At 43.9% G+C, this 16002-nt stretch overlaps 1 protein-coding gene across 8 annotated transcripts in view; it reads left to right on the top strand.

The window, feature by feature from the left end:
- The window catches only part of SLC37A3 (solute carrier family 37 member 3), a 103322-nt gene that overhangs the window by 14117 nt on the left and 73203 nt on the right, over positions 1 to 16002 (top strand). For 6 of the 8 annotated variants that reach the window (XM_081534288.1, XM_081534293.1, XM_081534289.1 and 3 more), the window contains exons 1-3: positions 4586 to 4710; positions 11766 to 11926; positions 13289 to 13397. In XM_081534288.1, coding sequence (XP_081390414.1) covers positions 11838 to 11926; positions 13289 to 13397 — 198 coding nt within the window. In that variant the 5' untranslated portion in view covers positions 4586 to 4710; positions 11766 to 11837. Of the gene's footprint in view, positions 1 to 4585; positions 4711 to 11765; positions 11927 to 13288; positions 13398 to 16002 lie in introns of those variants that run through there. The other 2 variants (XM_081534290.1, XM_081534287.1) reach the window with 1 other exon arrangement.

The raw sequence follows: 16002 nt of genomic DNA, 5'->3' as shown, positions 1-16002 counted from the left end.
GGTGGTGGTGACACAGGTTATATACTTATTTTATACACACACACACACACACACACACACACACACACATATGCATGCGTGGTAAGTCGCTTCAGCTGTGTCCAACTCTTTGTGATCCTTTGGACTGTAGTCCAACAGGATTCTCTGTTTATGAGGATCCTCCAGACCAGAATACTGGAGTGGGGGACTTCCCTGGTGGTCCAGTGGTTAAGACTCCAAGCTCCCAATGCAGGGGGTCCGGGTTTGATCCCTGGTCAGGGAACTAGATCCCACATGCCACAACTAAGACCTGGCACAACCAAATAAATAAATAAATAAATAAAATTTTAAAAATGGTTTTCAGATCTATTAAAAAAAAAAAGAATACTGGAGTGGGTTGCTGTGCCCCTCCTCCAGGGAACCTTCCCGACCCAGGGATCGAACCCACATCTCTTGCATCTCTTGCATTGGCAGGAGGGTTCTTTACCACTAGTGCCACCTGGGAAGCCCCATATCTGTGTATACACACACATATATTTCACGATGTATACATTTTACCATTTTAACTGTTTTTAAGTGTGTTGTCCAATGGAATTAAATATAGTTACATTGTTGTGCAGCCATTACCACCATCCATCTCCAGAATGTTTTCATCATCTCCAACTTGAACCTATATCCATTAAACAACAACTCCTTACTCCCTCCCCACAGCCCTTGGTAACCACTATTCTACTTTCTGTCTCAGTGAATGTGATTACTCTAGGTACTTCACACAAGTAGAATCACACAGTATCTGTCCTTTTGTGTCTGGCTTATTTCATTTAGCATAACGTTTCCAGGGCTCATCCACATTGTAACATGTGTCACAATATCTTTCCTTTTCAAGGTTGAATAATCATACAAAATTTGTTGTTTACAGTAAATGTGAAACATCTGGTGGATTTATTGTTGCTCACCATGGTATCACATTTCTCTAGCCACACCCTCTGGTGACTGTAGAGAAAACTACCTCTGCATTGTGTAAAGGCAGTTACAAATGGAAAAATAAGAGACAATTCTCCTTGTAGAAAATAAGAGAAGAGGACCTCCTCCTTTTTCTTTCAAAATTTCTTTCTGTGTCCTTTTCAAATATATGTGAAAATGAAAGTCACACAGTCCTGTCTGACTCTTTGCAACCCCATGGACTGTAGCCTGCCAGCCTCCTCTGTCCATGGAATTCTCCAGGCCAGAATACTGGAGTGGGTTGCTATTCCCTTCTCCAGGGGATCTTCCCAACCCAGCAATTGAACTCAGGTCAGTCAAATATACGTACATCTGTATAATGGCTAAACAATCTCTGCCAGCCTCACAACTCTGAAAAGTTTCCTCCAGGACCTGGGAGCTATCTTTTGAATACAAACATCCAGGGAGATATCAGCCCTAACTCCCAGTTCCTATGGGAGGAAGGGTCCTAAGTTTTCTGTGGGAGCCTTGCTCCAGTTTGCAAAACCATCTCCTGTCTTAAAGGTGTGACAAGTTTGTTTCTTCTCTGGATAAGCCAGTACAGATGATCTTCCCAATGACTGTGACGAAGTTAGGAGAACTTCGTATGACATAAAGTCCTGTTGAGTCCTCTTGAAGCTGTATAACTGAGATTGGGATTTGAACCCATGGTTTTTTAACTCAGAAAACTAAAATCATGGCATCCATTCCCATCACTTCATGGCAAATAGATGGGGGAAAGTGGAGACAGTGGCAGATTTTATTTTCTTGGGTTCCAAAATCACTGTGGATGGTGACTGCAGTCATGAAACTAAAAGATGCTTGCACCTTGGAAGAAAAGTTATGACAAGCCTAAACAGTGTATTAAAAAGCAGAGACATCACTTTGCTGACAAAAGTCCATCTAGTCAAAGTTATGGTTTTTCAAGTAGTCATGTATGGATATGAGAGTTGGACCATAAAGAAAGCTGAGCGCTGAAGAATTGATGCTTTTGAACTATAGTGTTGGAGAAGACTCTTGAGAGTCTCTTGGACTGCAAGGAGAACAAACCAGGAAATCAACCTGAATATTCATTGGAAGGACTGATGCTGGAGCTGAAGCTCCAATACTTTGGTTACCTTATGTGAAGAAGTGACTCACTGGAAAAGACCCTGATGCTGGGAAACATTGAAGGTGGGAGGAGAAGGGGATGACAGAGGATGAGATGGTTGGATGGCATCGCTAACTCAGTGGACGTGAGTTTGAGCAAGCTCTGGGAGTTGATGATAGACAGGGAGGCCTGGCGTGCTGCAGTCCATGGGGTCACGAAGAGTTGGACATGACTGAGTGTCTGCTGGTGAACTGGAGAGCAAGGAGATCAAGCCAGTCAATCCTAAAGGAAATCAACCCTGAATATTCACTGGAAGGACTGATGCTGAAGCTGAAGCTCCAATACTTTGGCCATCTGCTGTGAAGAGCTGACTCATTGGAAAAGTCCCTGATGCTGGGGAAAATTGAGGGCAGGAGGGTGACAGAAAATGAGATGGTTGAATGGCATTACTGACTCAGTGGACATGACTTAAGCATGGCATGTTGCAGTTCATGGGGTTGCAAAGAGTTGGACACAACAGCGACTGAACAACAACAACACATACCTGGTCTCAGGACTTAATAAAGGTCAGATTCTTGATGTCTCATTGCAGAAAGAATTCAGTGAGACAAAGTGATAGGTAAGGGGAGGATTTATTTAGAGAGAAACACTCCACAGAGTGTGGGCCATTTTAGAAGGTGAGAGGCCCTGAAATGTCGTTTGGTTAGTTTTTAATGGGCTGAGTAATTTCAAAGGATAATGAGTGGGAGGATTATTCCAACTGCTTCAGGGGAATGGGCAGGGCTTTCCATGAATTGGACCACCACTCACTTTTTGGTCTTTAAGGTTGGCCTTAGAACTGTCATGGCGCCTGTGGGTGTCATCATTTCGTGTGCTGATGTGTTACTAAGGCTCAAAGTCTATTGCTGTTGTTTAGTCACTAAGTCGTGTCCATGTCTGACTCTTTGCAGCCTCATGGATTTCAGTTTGCCAGGCTGCCTCTCTTTCACTGTCTCCTGGAGTTTGCTCAAACTCAGGGCACCTGTGTGTGTGTGTGTGTCATTTAGCGTGCTGATGTGTTACAGTGAGCATATACAGAGGCTCAAGGTTTAATGGAAGTCAACTCCTCTGCTATCTTGGACCTACTTGGTTCTAATCAGTTCATATCGTGTCCTTGGGCTACGTCATTCTTTTGAAGGGTGTGCCCTGCCCCCTTCCCTCCTGTTTCACTCTCACTTGAGTTAGTGATTATCTGAGAACTTGTATGTTGAGGGTAGAGTCTGCTTGGCTATGTAATGGGAGGGTCCTTTCTGCCTTTGCGACCTCTTAGCACATAGCCTGTGATGTGCATTGCAGTCTGGCTCAAAGTTTGCTGCTGCTGCTGCTAAGTCGCTTCAGTCGTGTCCGACTCTGTGCGACCCCATAGATGGCAGTCCACCAGGCTCCCCTGTCCCTGGGATTCTCCAGGCAAGAACACTGGAGTGGGTTGCCATTGCCTTCTCCAATGCATGAAAGTGAAAATTGAAAGTGAAGTCGCTCAGTCATGTCCGACTCTTTGAAACCAGAGTACTGGAGTGGGTTGCCATTGCCTTCTCCAGTTCAAAGCGTATTCAATAATAAAAGTTTTCTGATGTGCTATCTTTGTGGAGTGGTTTTCTGAGTTGGAAGACTTGGAAAAAAAAAAAATTTCCCTTGCTGTTGAAAGAGAGCCCAGGAGGGCAGAACACCCTTGTTTGATGTTGTGTGTTATACGGCCTTTAATTTTTGCTTGAGTCGCCGCCTTGACTATTCATTCGAAGGACTGTTGCTGGAGCTGAAGCTCCAATATTTGGCCACCTGATGCGAAGAACTGACTCACTAGTAAAGACCCTGATGCTGGGAAAGATTGAAGGCAGGAGGAGAAGGGGACGACAGAGGATGAGATGGTTGGATGGCATCACCGACTTGGTGGACATGAGTTTGAGCAAGCTCCGGGAGTTGGTGAGGGACAGGGAGGCCTGGCGTGCTGCAGTCCGTGGGGTCGCAAAGCCTCTGACAGGACTGAGCGACTGAACTGACTGACTGCCAGGATCTTAACATTCACTTATTGTTTGAGTGACTGGAGATGCAATGTACAACAGTGAAACAGTGAATGATACCGACAGACTAGTAGCCCTGTCTTTATCAGCAACTGCATTTATTAAAAAAAAAAAAATCTAAATCTTACGCTCTCATGGCAGGTCAGTGGCACACAGTGTGTGTCTCAAAACAAAACACAGAATAAAGTTTTTTGAAAACAGATGATCTATACATCATTTCTTCCCAGATTGTAACTTCTCTCTCCGTCCCTGCCTCTCTTTCTAACAGTCCTGGCCGAGGGCCGTCCCTCCGCCCCCGACTTCTCCCTCAGACCCGCCGGGTTCACCCAGGAGTTGCATGGCGGCCGGAAGTCAACTTTCTCCGCTCCTCCCTCCTCCCCCTACCCTGCGGCCCGCAGGTAAAGAGGCGCGGTCGGACTACAACTCCCAGCATGCCGCGGGCATCCGCGTGTCACGTGAGCGCCCGGAAACCCTGGCCGCGGCGGCCCGGGTGAGGTGGCGGCGGGAGTGGCGGGGTTGCGGGCGAGGCTGAGCAAGCGGACGGAGCAGAGCGCCCGGCCGGGAACGAGACGACTACTGCGGGTCTCGGATGCGCGAGCGGCGGTGCGTGGGGCCCGCGCCCAGAAGGGCGGTAACCAGGCGTGGGGCAGGGGTGGGGGCGCCGCTGGTGAGGGCAGGTCCGAGGGGCTTCTAGGGGACCAGGGGCCCGGGGCGGATAGGCAGACGGTGGCCGCCGGTGGGTGTGGCGCGGCAGGCCCGGCCGGCCGCCGCTCGTTCCCTCCACGCTGGGCCTGGCTTCTCGGCGCCCAGGTGCTCCGGAACCTGGCGGGGCCAGCGAGGACCGCAGGGGAGCGGGGCGGGAGGATTGGAGGGCCTCCGGGGAGAACCTGGCGCCCAGCCAGCGCGGCGGCGTTTGTTCAAGTAAAGGGCTCCTCGTCTAGACCAGGTGAAAGGATTCGCTCACAGGTAGGGCGAGGAGGCTTTTGGAAAGGATGTGTGGAGGCCAGAGAAGGAGCAGAGTCTTGATGGAATAACTGGGTTTTGCTTTTTGGCAACAACCGTGGTCTCAGTCAGGAATTTGATCTGGTTGCTTTTTCGTCATTAACTCGATATTCTTCTTTGCCGAATATGGTCTGTTTAGTCTCACTTTTGACGGGATTTTGGGAATGTGCCTGCAGAGCTTTTGGTGTTTCCAGAAATTAGGCGATCGCCTGATAACTTACAGAAATGATTATAGGGAGTTTGTGGGGTCAGCAAAGTCTAACTCTTAATGGCCATATGCAGAGGAGCAACAAAGCCCATGTGCCGCTAGTGAAGCCCAAGCGCCTAGAGCCTGTGCTCGGCAAAAAGTGAAGCCATTACAAGGAGAAGCCTGTGCACCGCAACTAGAGAGTAGCCCGTCCCTGCACCGCTCCCCCCATCACGGCAGCTAGAGAAAGCCTGCACGCAGCAAGGAAGACCCAGCGCAATCAAAAATAATAAATAAATTAACAATAAAAAAAGATTAAGAGAAGGCTGTCATCTGGACTTCAGATGGGCCCCACACACAGCATGAAAGTTCTAGCTAGAACAGCTTTCTTCAGTGTTTTGATGCCTGAATAATTATTATTTTTTTCCATTGTTGAATGTTTGCTGTATGGCAGGCACTGTACTTAGAACTCTTTTTAAGTGATCTCATGTAATTCCTTCAGTGAGGAAATTGAGACTCAAAGAAGTGAAGTCGAGGGTCTTGGATTCTAGCTGGAACTTTCATGCTGTTGTGTGGGCCATCTGTGACTTCAGATGACAGTCTTCTCTTAATCTTTTTTTATTATTAATTTATTTATTATTTTTGATTGCTCTGGGTCTTCCTTGCTGCCTGCAGGCTTTCTCTAGTTGCCTTGATGGGGGGAGGCGGGGCTACCCTCTAGTTGCAGTGATCAAGGGCTACTCTCTAGTTGCGGTGCACAGGCTTCTCGTAATGGCTTCACTTTTTGCCAAGCACAGGCTCTAGGCACTTGGGCTTCAGTAGCTGTGGCAGATGGGCTTAGTTATACCTCTGCATATGGAATCTTCCTGGACTGGGGATCAAACCCATGTCCCCTACATTGGCAGGTGGATTCTAATCCACTGCTCCACCAGGGAAGTCCTGTTAACCTGTGATTTCAGTCTCTGCATCAGAAAATAACCCCAAAAGGATACTTTTAGAAGCTCAGAATCAGTGTGGTGAATTGTTGCTGACTAGCAGAGTGTATTAGTCATTGTCTCAGGTTCTGATTTGTCTTGTTCATCAGTGATAAGGAAATGTCACAACAATGACCTTTAACTTGGCTATAAGTCCTTTGTCTTGGAGAGGGAAAGATTTCTATCTTGAAAACTGTTGTCTTTGGAATATGTTCAGAATAGGTAGGAAGAATGTGGTTTGGGGAATGCTAGAATGAGCTGAGAGAATTTTCTAAAAAAGTGATAAGTATTTTACATCTGTGAGTGAGTGAAAGTCGCTCAGTCGTGTTCGACTCTTTGCGACCCAATGGACTATACAGTCCATGGAATTCTCCAGGCGAGAATACTGGCGTGGGTAGCCTTTCCCTTCTCCAGGGGATCTTCCCAACCCAGGGATTGAACCCAGGTCTCCTGCATTGCAGGCAGATTCTTTACCAGCTGAGCCACAAGAGAAGCCCAAGAATACTGGAGTGGGTAGCCTGTTGCTTCTATTTTTTTTTTTTCTAGTTGCATTCATGCACAATTTTAATTCAGTTCTTGCAACACCCAAGTAGGTGAGTCAGTGACAATGTTAACAGCGGATCTTCCCAACCCAGGGATCGAACCGGGGTCTCCTGCATTGCAGGCGGATTCTTTACCAACTACATCTGTAGTAAGGAACAATTTGAGAAGAGAGAAAAATTACAGGAAGGCTTGTGTGTGTGTGTGTGTGTGTGTGTGCGCTAGATGTAAAATAGTGAAACCTTGCAAGAGGCTGTTGCACTAGACTGGAAGAGATGGAAGAGATGGGTGGTTGATTTTGGTAGTGGCATGGAGGTGGATAGAAGAGGATGGATTGGGGATGAACTTTGGAGGTGAGAAGGATGGATTTAGCAGTGGGTAGGATGTGGAATCCGAGAGGTAGGGAGAAATGAAGGCTATGTGCTAGTTGCCATGGTGGTACCATCTTCTGAGGATAGTGCTGGTGAGGGACAGGTTGAGAGGGAGACAGTCAAGAATTGTGTTGTAGCTCCAAGGATGGCCAAGTGGTCAGTTGGCTGTTGTGTTGGAGCCCTGGAGGGTCCGGGTTAGAGCTGGTGCTCTGGGAGTCCTTGGCAGAAAGCTGTGGTACCAGATGACGGGGAGACAGAGGTTGGAAGTTAAGAGAGCCGTGTAAATGGTTATCTTAGAGGCTGAGAAAGCAGGTCATTAGAGAAGTGAAGACTTGCTGGGCAGTGTTGCATGCCCTTTGAGGTTTGTGGTTTTGAATCTAAAAAGTGAAACCAGCTCGCTCGTGTGATTTTTCTCTGGCAAGACTCCACCACTTAGGCGCAGAGGAGGAGGCCAGAGGCAAGCAAGGGAAAAAGGCTCATAAGGCAGATAAGCCTAGATTCTAAGTTGGGAAAGAAGAGGAGGAGGACAAGAAGAGGGTCATGAATGAAGGGAAAACACAGGGAGGTGACCGAGCTGGGAGCTTGCAGAGGTAAAATGACTGTTGGAGTGAAGAGTTTGAAGTAAGCAGTTTTTTTGGAAGGAAGGAAAGTTGGATGTTTAAAATCCAGTTTGGGAGGTGAAAAGGCAGACATGGCTCAGACCATAAAGAATCTACCTGGATCGTGGGAGACCCAGGTTTGATCCCTGGGTCAGGAAGATCTTCTGGAGAAGGAAATGGCAACCCACTCCAGTATTCTTGCCTGGAGAATACTGGATGCCCTTACCGTTGACTGGAAACTGGCTGGGTTTTGACCACGGAGTGGGTTTTCCTTGTGCAATAGAAGAAAAGATTGGTGGGGAAGAGGCCAGGGGACTGCGAGATTATCCCCTTGGGTGTTGACAAGAGACAGAACAGGGGGACAGTGGGAGAGCAGGGGACAAGAGCTGGGAGGGGCAGCGGGCAGCAAGGCCCAGGAACTTCAGAGAAGCTGGGATTTCGCCAGGAGGAAAAGTGGTTGTGAGAAGTAAGATTGCTTCTCCCTGAAAGACCCTAGGGAAGTGGTGTTACCTGAGGGCAGGCAAGAGTCCACCAAGGTAAATAAGAAAGACAGGAACTTACAAAACAGGGTCCTGATATACAGAACTTGATTAACCACTTCTGTCCATTTCCAGAGAGCATTTCCTTCCTGCAGTGGGGTGGGGTGGCTGGGCGAGGTTGGGTCTGATGAGATGGAAGTGGCAGGTGGTCACCTTTTCTGCCTTTTTTCTGCCTTTCCTCTTTGCAGTCTGTTTCCGTCCAAGAAAACTTTAATTCTTATTATATTTGAGTTGGAATGGATTCTGAATATGTGTGGAAAGTGAAATTTGTGGAATGTTTTATATTCCAAGGCAGTGTTGATAAGGGGGAGATTTTCTCTGCCTGGACGTGTCACAGGTGAAGCCATCTTTCATTCAGCCTGGATCACCCGATACGGAATATTCCATCCTGGGAAGTACCTTGTGTGGGAGATCCTGTGGGTCTCCAGAGAGCTTCCTGACAAATCAAATGAGTTAGTGATCTCGATCTTGCCTTGAGAAGTATTATAGAACAGGGCTCGATGGTTCTTTCTGATGGCAAGGATCTAACTTCTTATATGTTTAATTTTTTTGAAGATCATTCTTATTCTTCCATGACATTTGTATATTCAGTATTCATGGATTAAGAAAATACTAAATGACCACGTTCTATTAATTTAGAAACACTTAAAATGAATTTTGGTTTTATTGATTATAACAGCATTTACATATACTTGAAAAATGTTAGATTTGTTCAATCTATACTAAGAGCCAGAAAGAAAACGATGTAAAAATAGAATGTGCTTGATGGACTCAGACTTGGTAAAAACTCTGAGCTTCCCAAGGGCCCCAGAGCTCACAGATGATCAGAAATCACTTCTGTGGTGTAGGGCATATAAGTGTAAGGTATTAGTGATTATAATTACCTAGGACCAGGTGTTGTAATAATATTCATTTTAAATGGCTTTCCGCCAACATCAGGTGAATGTTTAAAACTCTTTCCCATTGTAATTATGAAGCATTTTCTCTCCCATCATTGTAGCTAAGGAAAAAGTGGTTTATTTAGGAAACTAAATCTAGGTAGTCTCAAACATCTCAGTAGTCATCTAAAACCACTGGGCTTCCCAGGTGGCTCAGTACGTAAAGAATCCGCCTGCAGTGCAGAAACCTGCTTGCAATGCAGGAGACCTGGGTTTGATCCCTGGGTTGGAAAGATCGCTTGGAGAAGGAAATGGCAGCCCACGCCAGGATTCTTTCCAGATGGTAATCATTTAAAACCATTATTGTTGCTTACAGCCCTGAAATCCTCAACCATTATTTCCTAAGCAACGTAATCGAGGTCTGTTGGAGCATATATTTTTGGAATTACTATCTTACCTGATTAATTATAGAATTTTGTAACCTATGCCCTTTTCTGAAGTATTCAGTCCTGCATTTTGAGTTGTGAATGTGTTCCGTTCAAAGAACTAGGATTTGTAAAGAATGGTTAAAGCTTGGAGTTGTTTCACTTGGGCATCACATTTAATTTGGGGGATGGAGGTAAATTTAGCAGTAACACTAGTAGCTCTTGGGTTTGTCACGTCCTGGAATTATAGACAGAAAGTTCATTTACATTTTTGTGAGTGGAAATTTATAGTCTTACTGGGCTCATAATTTTGTTAACAGTTTTCAAGGAGAATGAGTATATGAAATTAGCTACATCTTCCTGCTATGGGATTAACCCTGGGCAAATCAGTGACTGAAATAATTATCTTAATACCTTGCATACGTTGTTTATTGTGGTCTCATAACTCTCAGAAGAGACAGGCCATTTTACAGATGACGTATCTGAATCAGAGAGACTGACTAGTCCCAAGGCTCACAGCCAGTTGGTGAATCAGCTATCGTGTTTATATAATTTTAACCACCTCAGCTTTGTACTTTTTATTGCAAAGTTTCAAGAATGGCCTTTCAACTGGATCTCTTCAACATTTAAGGCTTTCAGTTCACCTGCCAAGCGGTAGTATAAATTATAATAGAGAACAGGATTATAAATAGCAGGTACAGGGAACACAGCCTTGGGCAAAGTCCTGTGATAAATTGACTTTAAGGTTGGGAGCTCTTGAGTTTGTCTCCTACCTTGACTGTTTATAATACAAGGTATTTCGTTAATTTTATTTTTTCCTACTGTGCAGATGAATCATAACTTTTCCAACCCTGTGGATGTTTTCCACAGTAAGATACATGTTTATTGTAGAACTTTTAGGAAAGTATATAGAAAACTAAAACTACTCATATTCCTGCTACCCAGAAAGAGCTATATATTCCCTATTTGCTTGTAAATATTATGTAACCTAGAGTTCAGTTGATTACATTATATGTCATATGCTACTTTTTTCACCTGACATTTTCTCATGTTATGAAGAAGTCTTAATTGCCTTCCAGTGCAAGGGATGTAGGTTCGATCCTTGTTTGGGAAACTAAGAGCCTACGTGCCTTAGAGCAACTCAGCCTACTGGCCCCAACTAGAGAAAGCTTGGGCGGCACAGTGAAGACCCAGCACAGCCGAAAAAAAAAAAAGTCTTAATCATCATGTCAAATGAGAAAATGATATATTCAGCCAGACGTAATCCTGCCACTGTAATTTGTTTAATTGTTCCCATCTTATTACATGTTTAGGTTGTTTCTGCAGATTCATAACTGGAGACATTAAGTTTAGATGCTTACTTTATGCTTTATTATTCTTGGACGTCAGAGCATGGATGAGACTTCCTGAGAGGGCAGAGAGGTGAGAGGAAGTAGTGGAAAGAGATGGCAGAGGAGTGGCCCTGTTTCTTTCCCCTGTTCCTGTATGACTGACACAGAGTTTGTTTCTTCACATAAGAAGAAATGACTTTTTGTGAAAACTTCCTTTTGTATAGAGTTGAATCCATCTTGTATTTCTTTAGGAATAAATCCTGACAGTTGAAATTTTTTTTTTTCCCATCAAGTCAAAGGCTCTTGATAAACATGGCCAGATCATCTTCCTGTAAAATGTATTACTTTTCACTTCTGTCAGCAGTGTATGAGAGTTTAGGATCTTTAGATCTTGAGCTACATTGAACAGTCTTTTTAACTGTGCAAACTTTTTTTATTACCGTAATTGGCATTTCTTATGTTCTAATGAGATTAGAACTTTTGTTTGATAAGTTTAATAGCCGTTTCATTTCTTCTGAGTTGTCTGTTCATTTCCTTTGCTCATTTTCGGGTCTGAATTAGTGATTTTCCTGTCAGTCTGTGTGCAAGTTCATTCTGTTGGGATGTAATCCTTTGTCCAGGATTTCTTTTTAAAAGACTGGCTAATAGCTATAAAACATAATTATCAATCTGGTTTTTTGGTGTCAACTAATCCATGTGATTTTTTTTTCCCAAGGCCTGATAATATGGTGATTAGTTGTTAAGTCTAAATAATTCCGTTTTTGGATTATGCCTATTATGAGTAATGTTAATTATGTGTTTTGTCTTTCCAGAAAGAAGAAATGATGTAAACCATTCACTATCCAGACTTTAAGGTCACGGTGAGAAGGAAGGTCAGGAGGAACATGGCCTGGCCAAATCTTTTTCAAAGAGGAACTCTGCTCTCCCGGTTCAGCCATCATCACGTGGTTGTGTTCCTGCTCACCTTCTTCAGGTAAGTGGACCTCTGAAGCTCTGCTCTTGCTGCTGTTCTTGTTTTCCTTTTGAAGGAGCTGTTTATTGCATGGCAGGATTGGCCTGACTAATGGTCTGCTTTTCTTTGTGATAGTTCTAGTATTGTGGTTCTCCATTCTCGCCTGTATCTGGCAATGTTTGAAGATATTTTTAGTTGTCACACTGGAGGAATGGGTGCTGCTTGTACCTAGTAGGTAGAGACCAGGGGTGCTACTAAACATCTTACAGCACCTGAGACAACCCCCCATGGTAGAGAACTTGGGGAGCCCAAAATGTCAGTATGGCTTCCCTGGTGGCTCAGATGGTGAAGAATCTGTGTGCGATGCAGGAGCTGCCGGTTTGATCCCTAGGTTGGGAAGATCCCCTGGAGAAGGGAATGGCTACCCACTCCAGTATTCTTGCCTGGAGAATCCCATGGCCAGAGGAGCCTGGCGGGCTACAGTCCATAGGGTTGCAAAGAGTTGGACATGACTGAGCGACTAACACAAAATGTCAGTACTGCTATGATTGAAAAACCTTGATCTGATATAAAGTCCTTTAACTGTTAAAACCAGGAGCTTGAAAACAAAGGATGTGCATTTCCAGGGAAGGCTCTGTGCCTCATTGAGCAGTAGAGATGGTAGGAGACCTCTGTGAGGAACTTCGGTCACTCTATGAGAGCCTGACCAGTCCGCATGACCGAAGAATCGACCCTGTCGGACTCAAGGGCCCTCTGTAGCTCTCTGTAGTGGTCTGTTGATGACGTCAGCCAGGCTTTTTGGTGTTAGGGGCACAGTATTCACAAATCCTGTGACTCACTATTTTGATTATTTCTTATGAATAGATTTTATTTATTATTAATGTTTATTGAAGGCACCACAAATGATAATTTTTTTTTTCAAGGCAGAAACTAGGAAAATGTTTTTCTAATTGTATAAGAGTTGGTAGGTAATTTTAGATGCTTGCTTTACAGGAAATCCACTTGTAAGGGGTTGAGGAAAAGACAGGCCTCAAGGAAAAAGCTGCTGAATGGCTAGTGTAGGGAGTGGCCAGAGATTACTAAAGACTTGACCTTACGGAACTGCAACCATGATTTTAAGGGGTTGGGATCTGTCACATCTCCATCTTCTAGGTCCAGGGACCTGTTACAAGTGAACGTGGGAGTTTATATGGAAGAAGACAAGTTAATTGCTTCTTTGCTTAGCGGAGGCTGTTTCAGTGGATAGTTCCTATAAAGCAGTACTCTTTCTTTTTTAAAAGAGAAGAATTCTAAAATTGGATAAAACATGGCAATACATTTGTGATTTTATCGAATGTGTTTTCTTTTTTATGCATTCAGCTGTATTTCCTCTTTCTTTTGTAGTTACTCGTTGCTTCATGCGTCAAGAAAAACATTTAGCAATGTCAAAGTCAGTATCTCTAAGCAGTGGACCCCAAGTGCTTTTAACAAGTCAGTTGAACTGCCTGTGGAGGTAAGCAGAACCAAGAGCTGGGATGAATTTAAGAAGGGAACCTTGCCCACCCATAAATTAAGTTTTGTTTTATTTGATTCATCCTTTGGATGACTTAATCTTTCCTGTGGTATAACATCCAAACTGTTCTGCCTGCTTTCTTAGCTTACTCTGATTTAGGTCTGTTTTACCATTTCAACCAATGGTATTTCAACCAACTATTTCTCACTGTTTTGAAATCACACAGTTCTGATTTTCTTATTGTTTAGTGGCTAAGTCATGCTTGACTCTTCGTGACCCCATAGACTGTAGCACACCAGGCTCCTCTGTTCTCCACTGTCTCCTGGAGCTTTTGCTCAAATTCATGTCCATTGAGTCAGTGATGCCATCTAACCATCTCATCCTCTGCCACTCCCTTCTTTTGCCTTCAGTCTTTCCCAGCATCAGGGTCTTTTCCATGAATCGGTTCTTTGCATCAGGTGGCCAGTATGGAGCTTCACCTTCAGCATGAGTCCTTCTAATGAATATTCAGGGTTGATTTCTTTTAGGATTGACTGGTTTGATCTCCTTGCTGTCCAAGGGACTCTCAGGAATCTTCCCAAGCACCACAATTCAAAAGTATCAATTCTTTGGTGCTCAGCCTTCTTTATGGTCCAGCTCTCACATCTGTTCATGACTGCTGAAAAAACCATAGCTTTAACTATACAGACCTTTGTTGGCAAAGTGATGTCTGTGCTTTTTAATACATTGTCTAGGTATGTCATAGCTTTCTTTCCAAGCAGCAAGCATCATGGCTGCAGTCACTATCTTTGTGATTTTGGAGCCCAAGAAAATAAAATCTATCACTGCTTCCACTTTCTCCCCTTCTATTTGCCATAAAGTGATGGGACTGGATGCTAGGATCTTAGTTTTCTGAATGTTGAATTTTAAGCCAGCCTTTTCACTCTCCTCTTTCACCATCATCAAGAGGCTCTATAGTTCCTCTTCACTTTCTGCCATTAGAGTGATATCATCTGCTTATCTGAGGTTGTTGATATTTCTCCCAGCAGTTTTGATTCTAGCTTGTGATTCATCCAACCCAGCGTTGCTCATGATGTACTCTGCATGTAAGTTAAATAAGCAGAGTGACAGTATACAGCCTTGACATACTCTTTCTCAATTTTGAACGAGTCCATTGTTCCATGTCCAGTTATAGCTGTTGCTTCTTGACCTGCATACAGGTTTCTCAGGAGGCAGGTGAGGTGGTCTGGTTTTCCTCTCTTTAAGAATTTTCAATAGTTTGTTGTGATCCACACAGTCAAAGGCTTCAGCGTAGTCAATGAAGCAGTGGTAGATGTTTTCCTTGGAATTCCCTAGCTTTCTCCATGATTTCGCAAATGTTGGCAATTTGATCTATGGTTCCCCTGCCCTTTCTAAATACAACTTGTATATCTAGAAGTTCTCAGTTTATGTATTGCTGAAACCTATCTTGAAGGATTTTTAAGCATAACCTTGCTTACATGTGAAATGAGTGCAGTTGTGCAGTAGTTTGAACATTCTTTGACATTACCCTTCTTTGGGATTAGAATGAAAACTGACCTTACCAGTTCTATGGCCACTGCTGAGCTTTCCAAATTTGCTGGCATATTGAGTGCAGCACTTGAACAGCATCATCTTTTAGGATTTGAAATAGCTCAGCTGGAATTCCATCACCTCCACTAGCTTTATTCATAGTGATGCTTCCTAAGGCCCACTTGACTTCGAATTCCAGGAGGTCTGGCTCTAGGTGAGTGACTGCGCAATCATGGTTATCTGGATCATGAAGACCTTTCTTGTATAGTTGTTCTGTATATTCTTGCCACTTCTTAATCTCTTGATTCAATTAGGTCCTTACTGTTTCTGTCCTTTCTCATGCCCATCCTTGCATGAAATGTTCCCTTAATATCTCTTAATTTTCTTGAAGAGATCTCTAGTCTTTCCCATTTTATTGTTTTCCTCTATTTCTTTGCGTTGTTCATTGAATAAGGCTTTCTTATCTCTGCTTGCTGTTCTCTGGAACTCTGCATTCAGTTGGGTATATCTTTGCCTTTCTCCCTTGCCTTTCACTTCTCTTCTTTCCTCAGCTATTTGTAAAGCCTCCTCAGACAACCATTTGCCTCCTTCCATTTCTTTTTCTTTGGGATGGCTTTAATCACTGCCTCCTGTACAGTGTTATGAACCTCTGTCCATAGTTCTTCAGGCACTCTGTCTGCCAGACCTAATCCCTTGAATCTGTTCATCACCTCCACTGAATAATCAATCATATGAAATTTTATTTAGGTCATATGTGAATGGCATAGTGGTGTTCCTTACTTTCTTTAATTTAAGCCTGAATTTTGCAATAAAGAGCTCTCGTTCTGAGCCACAGTCAGCTCCAGGTCTTGTTTCTACCAACCATATAGAACTTCTTCTTAGGCTGCAAAGAACGTCGTAATCAATGTGATTTTGATATTGACCATTTGGTGATGTCTATGTGTGGAGTTGTCTCTAAGGTTGTTGGAAAAGGGTATTTGCTGTGACTGTTGTGTTCTCTTGACAAAACTCTGTTTGCCTTTGCCCGCTTCATTTTTGTACTCCCAAGGCCAAAGTTACCTGTTATTCCGGATGT

Source organism: Giraffa tippelskirchi, chromosome 10 (assembly GCF_054371585.1).
Source record: "Giraffa tippelskirchi isolate mGirTip1 chromosome 10, T2T-mGirTip1v1.2.pri, whole genome shotgun sequence".
Classification (NCBI taxonomy): Eukaryota; Metazoa; Chordata; class Mammalia; order Artiodactyla; family Giraffidae; genus Giraffa; species Giraffa tippelskirchi.
Note: the sequence above shows the minus strand (reverse complement) of the source record. Positions and strands in the feature narration are given on the sequence as shown.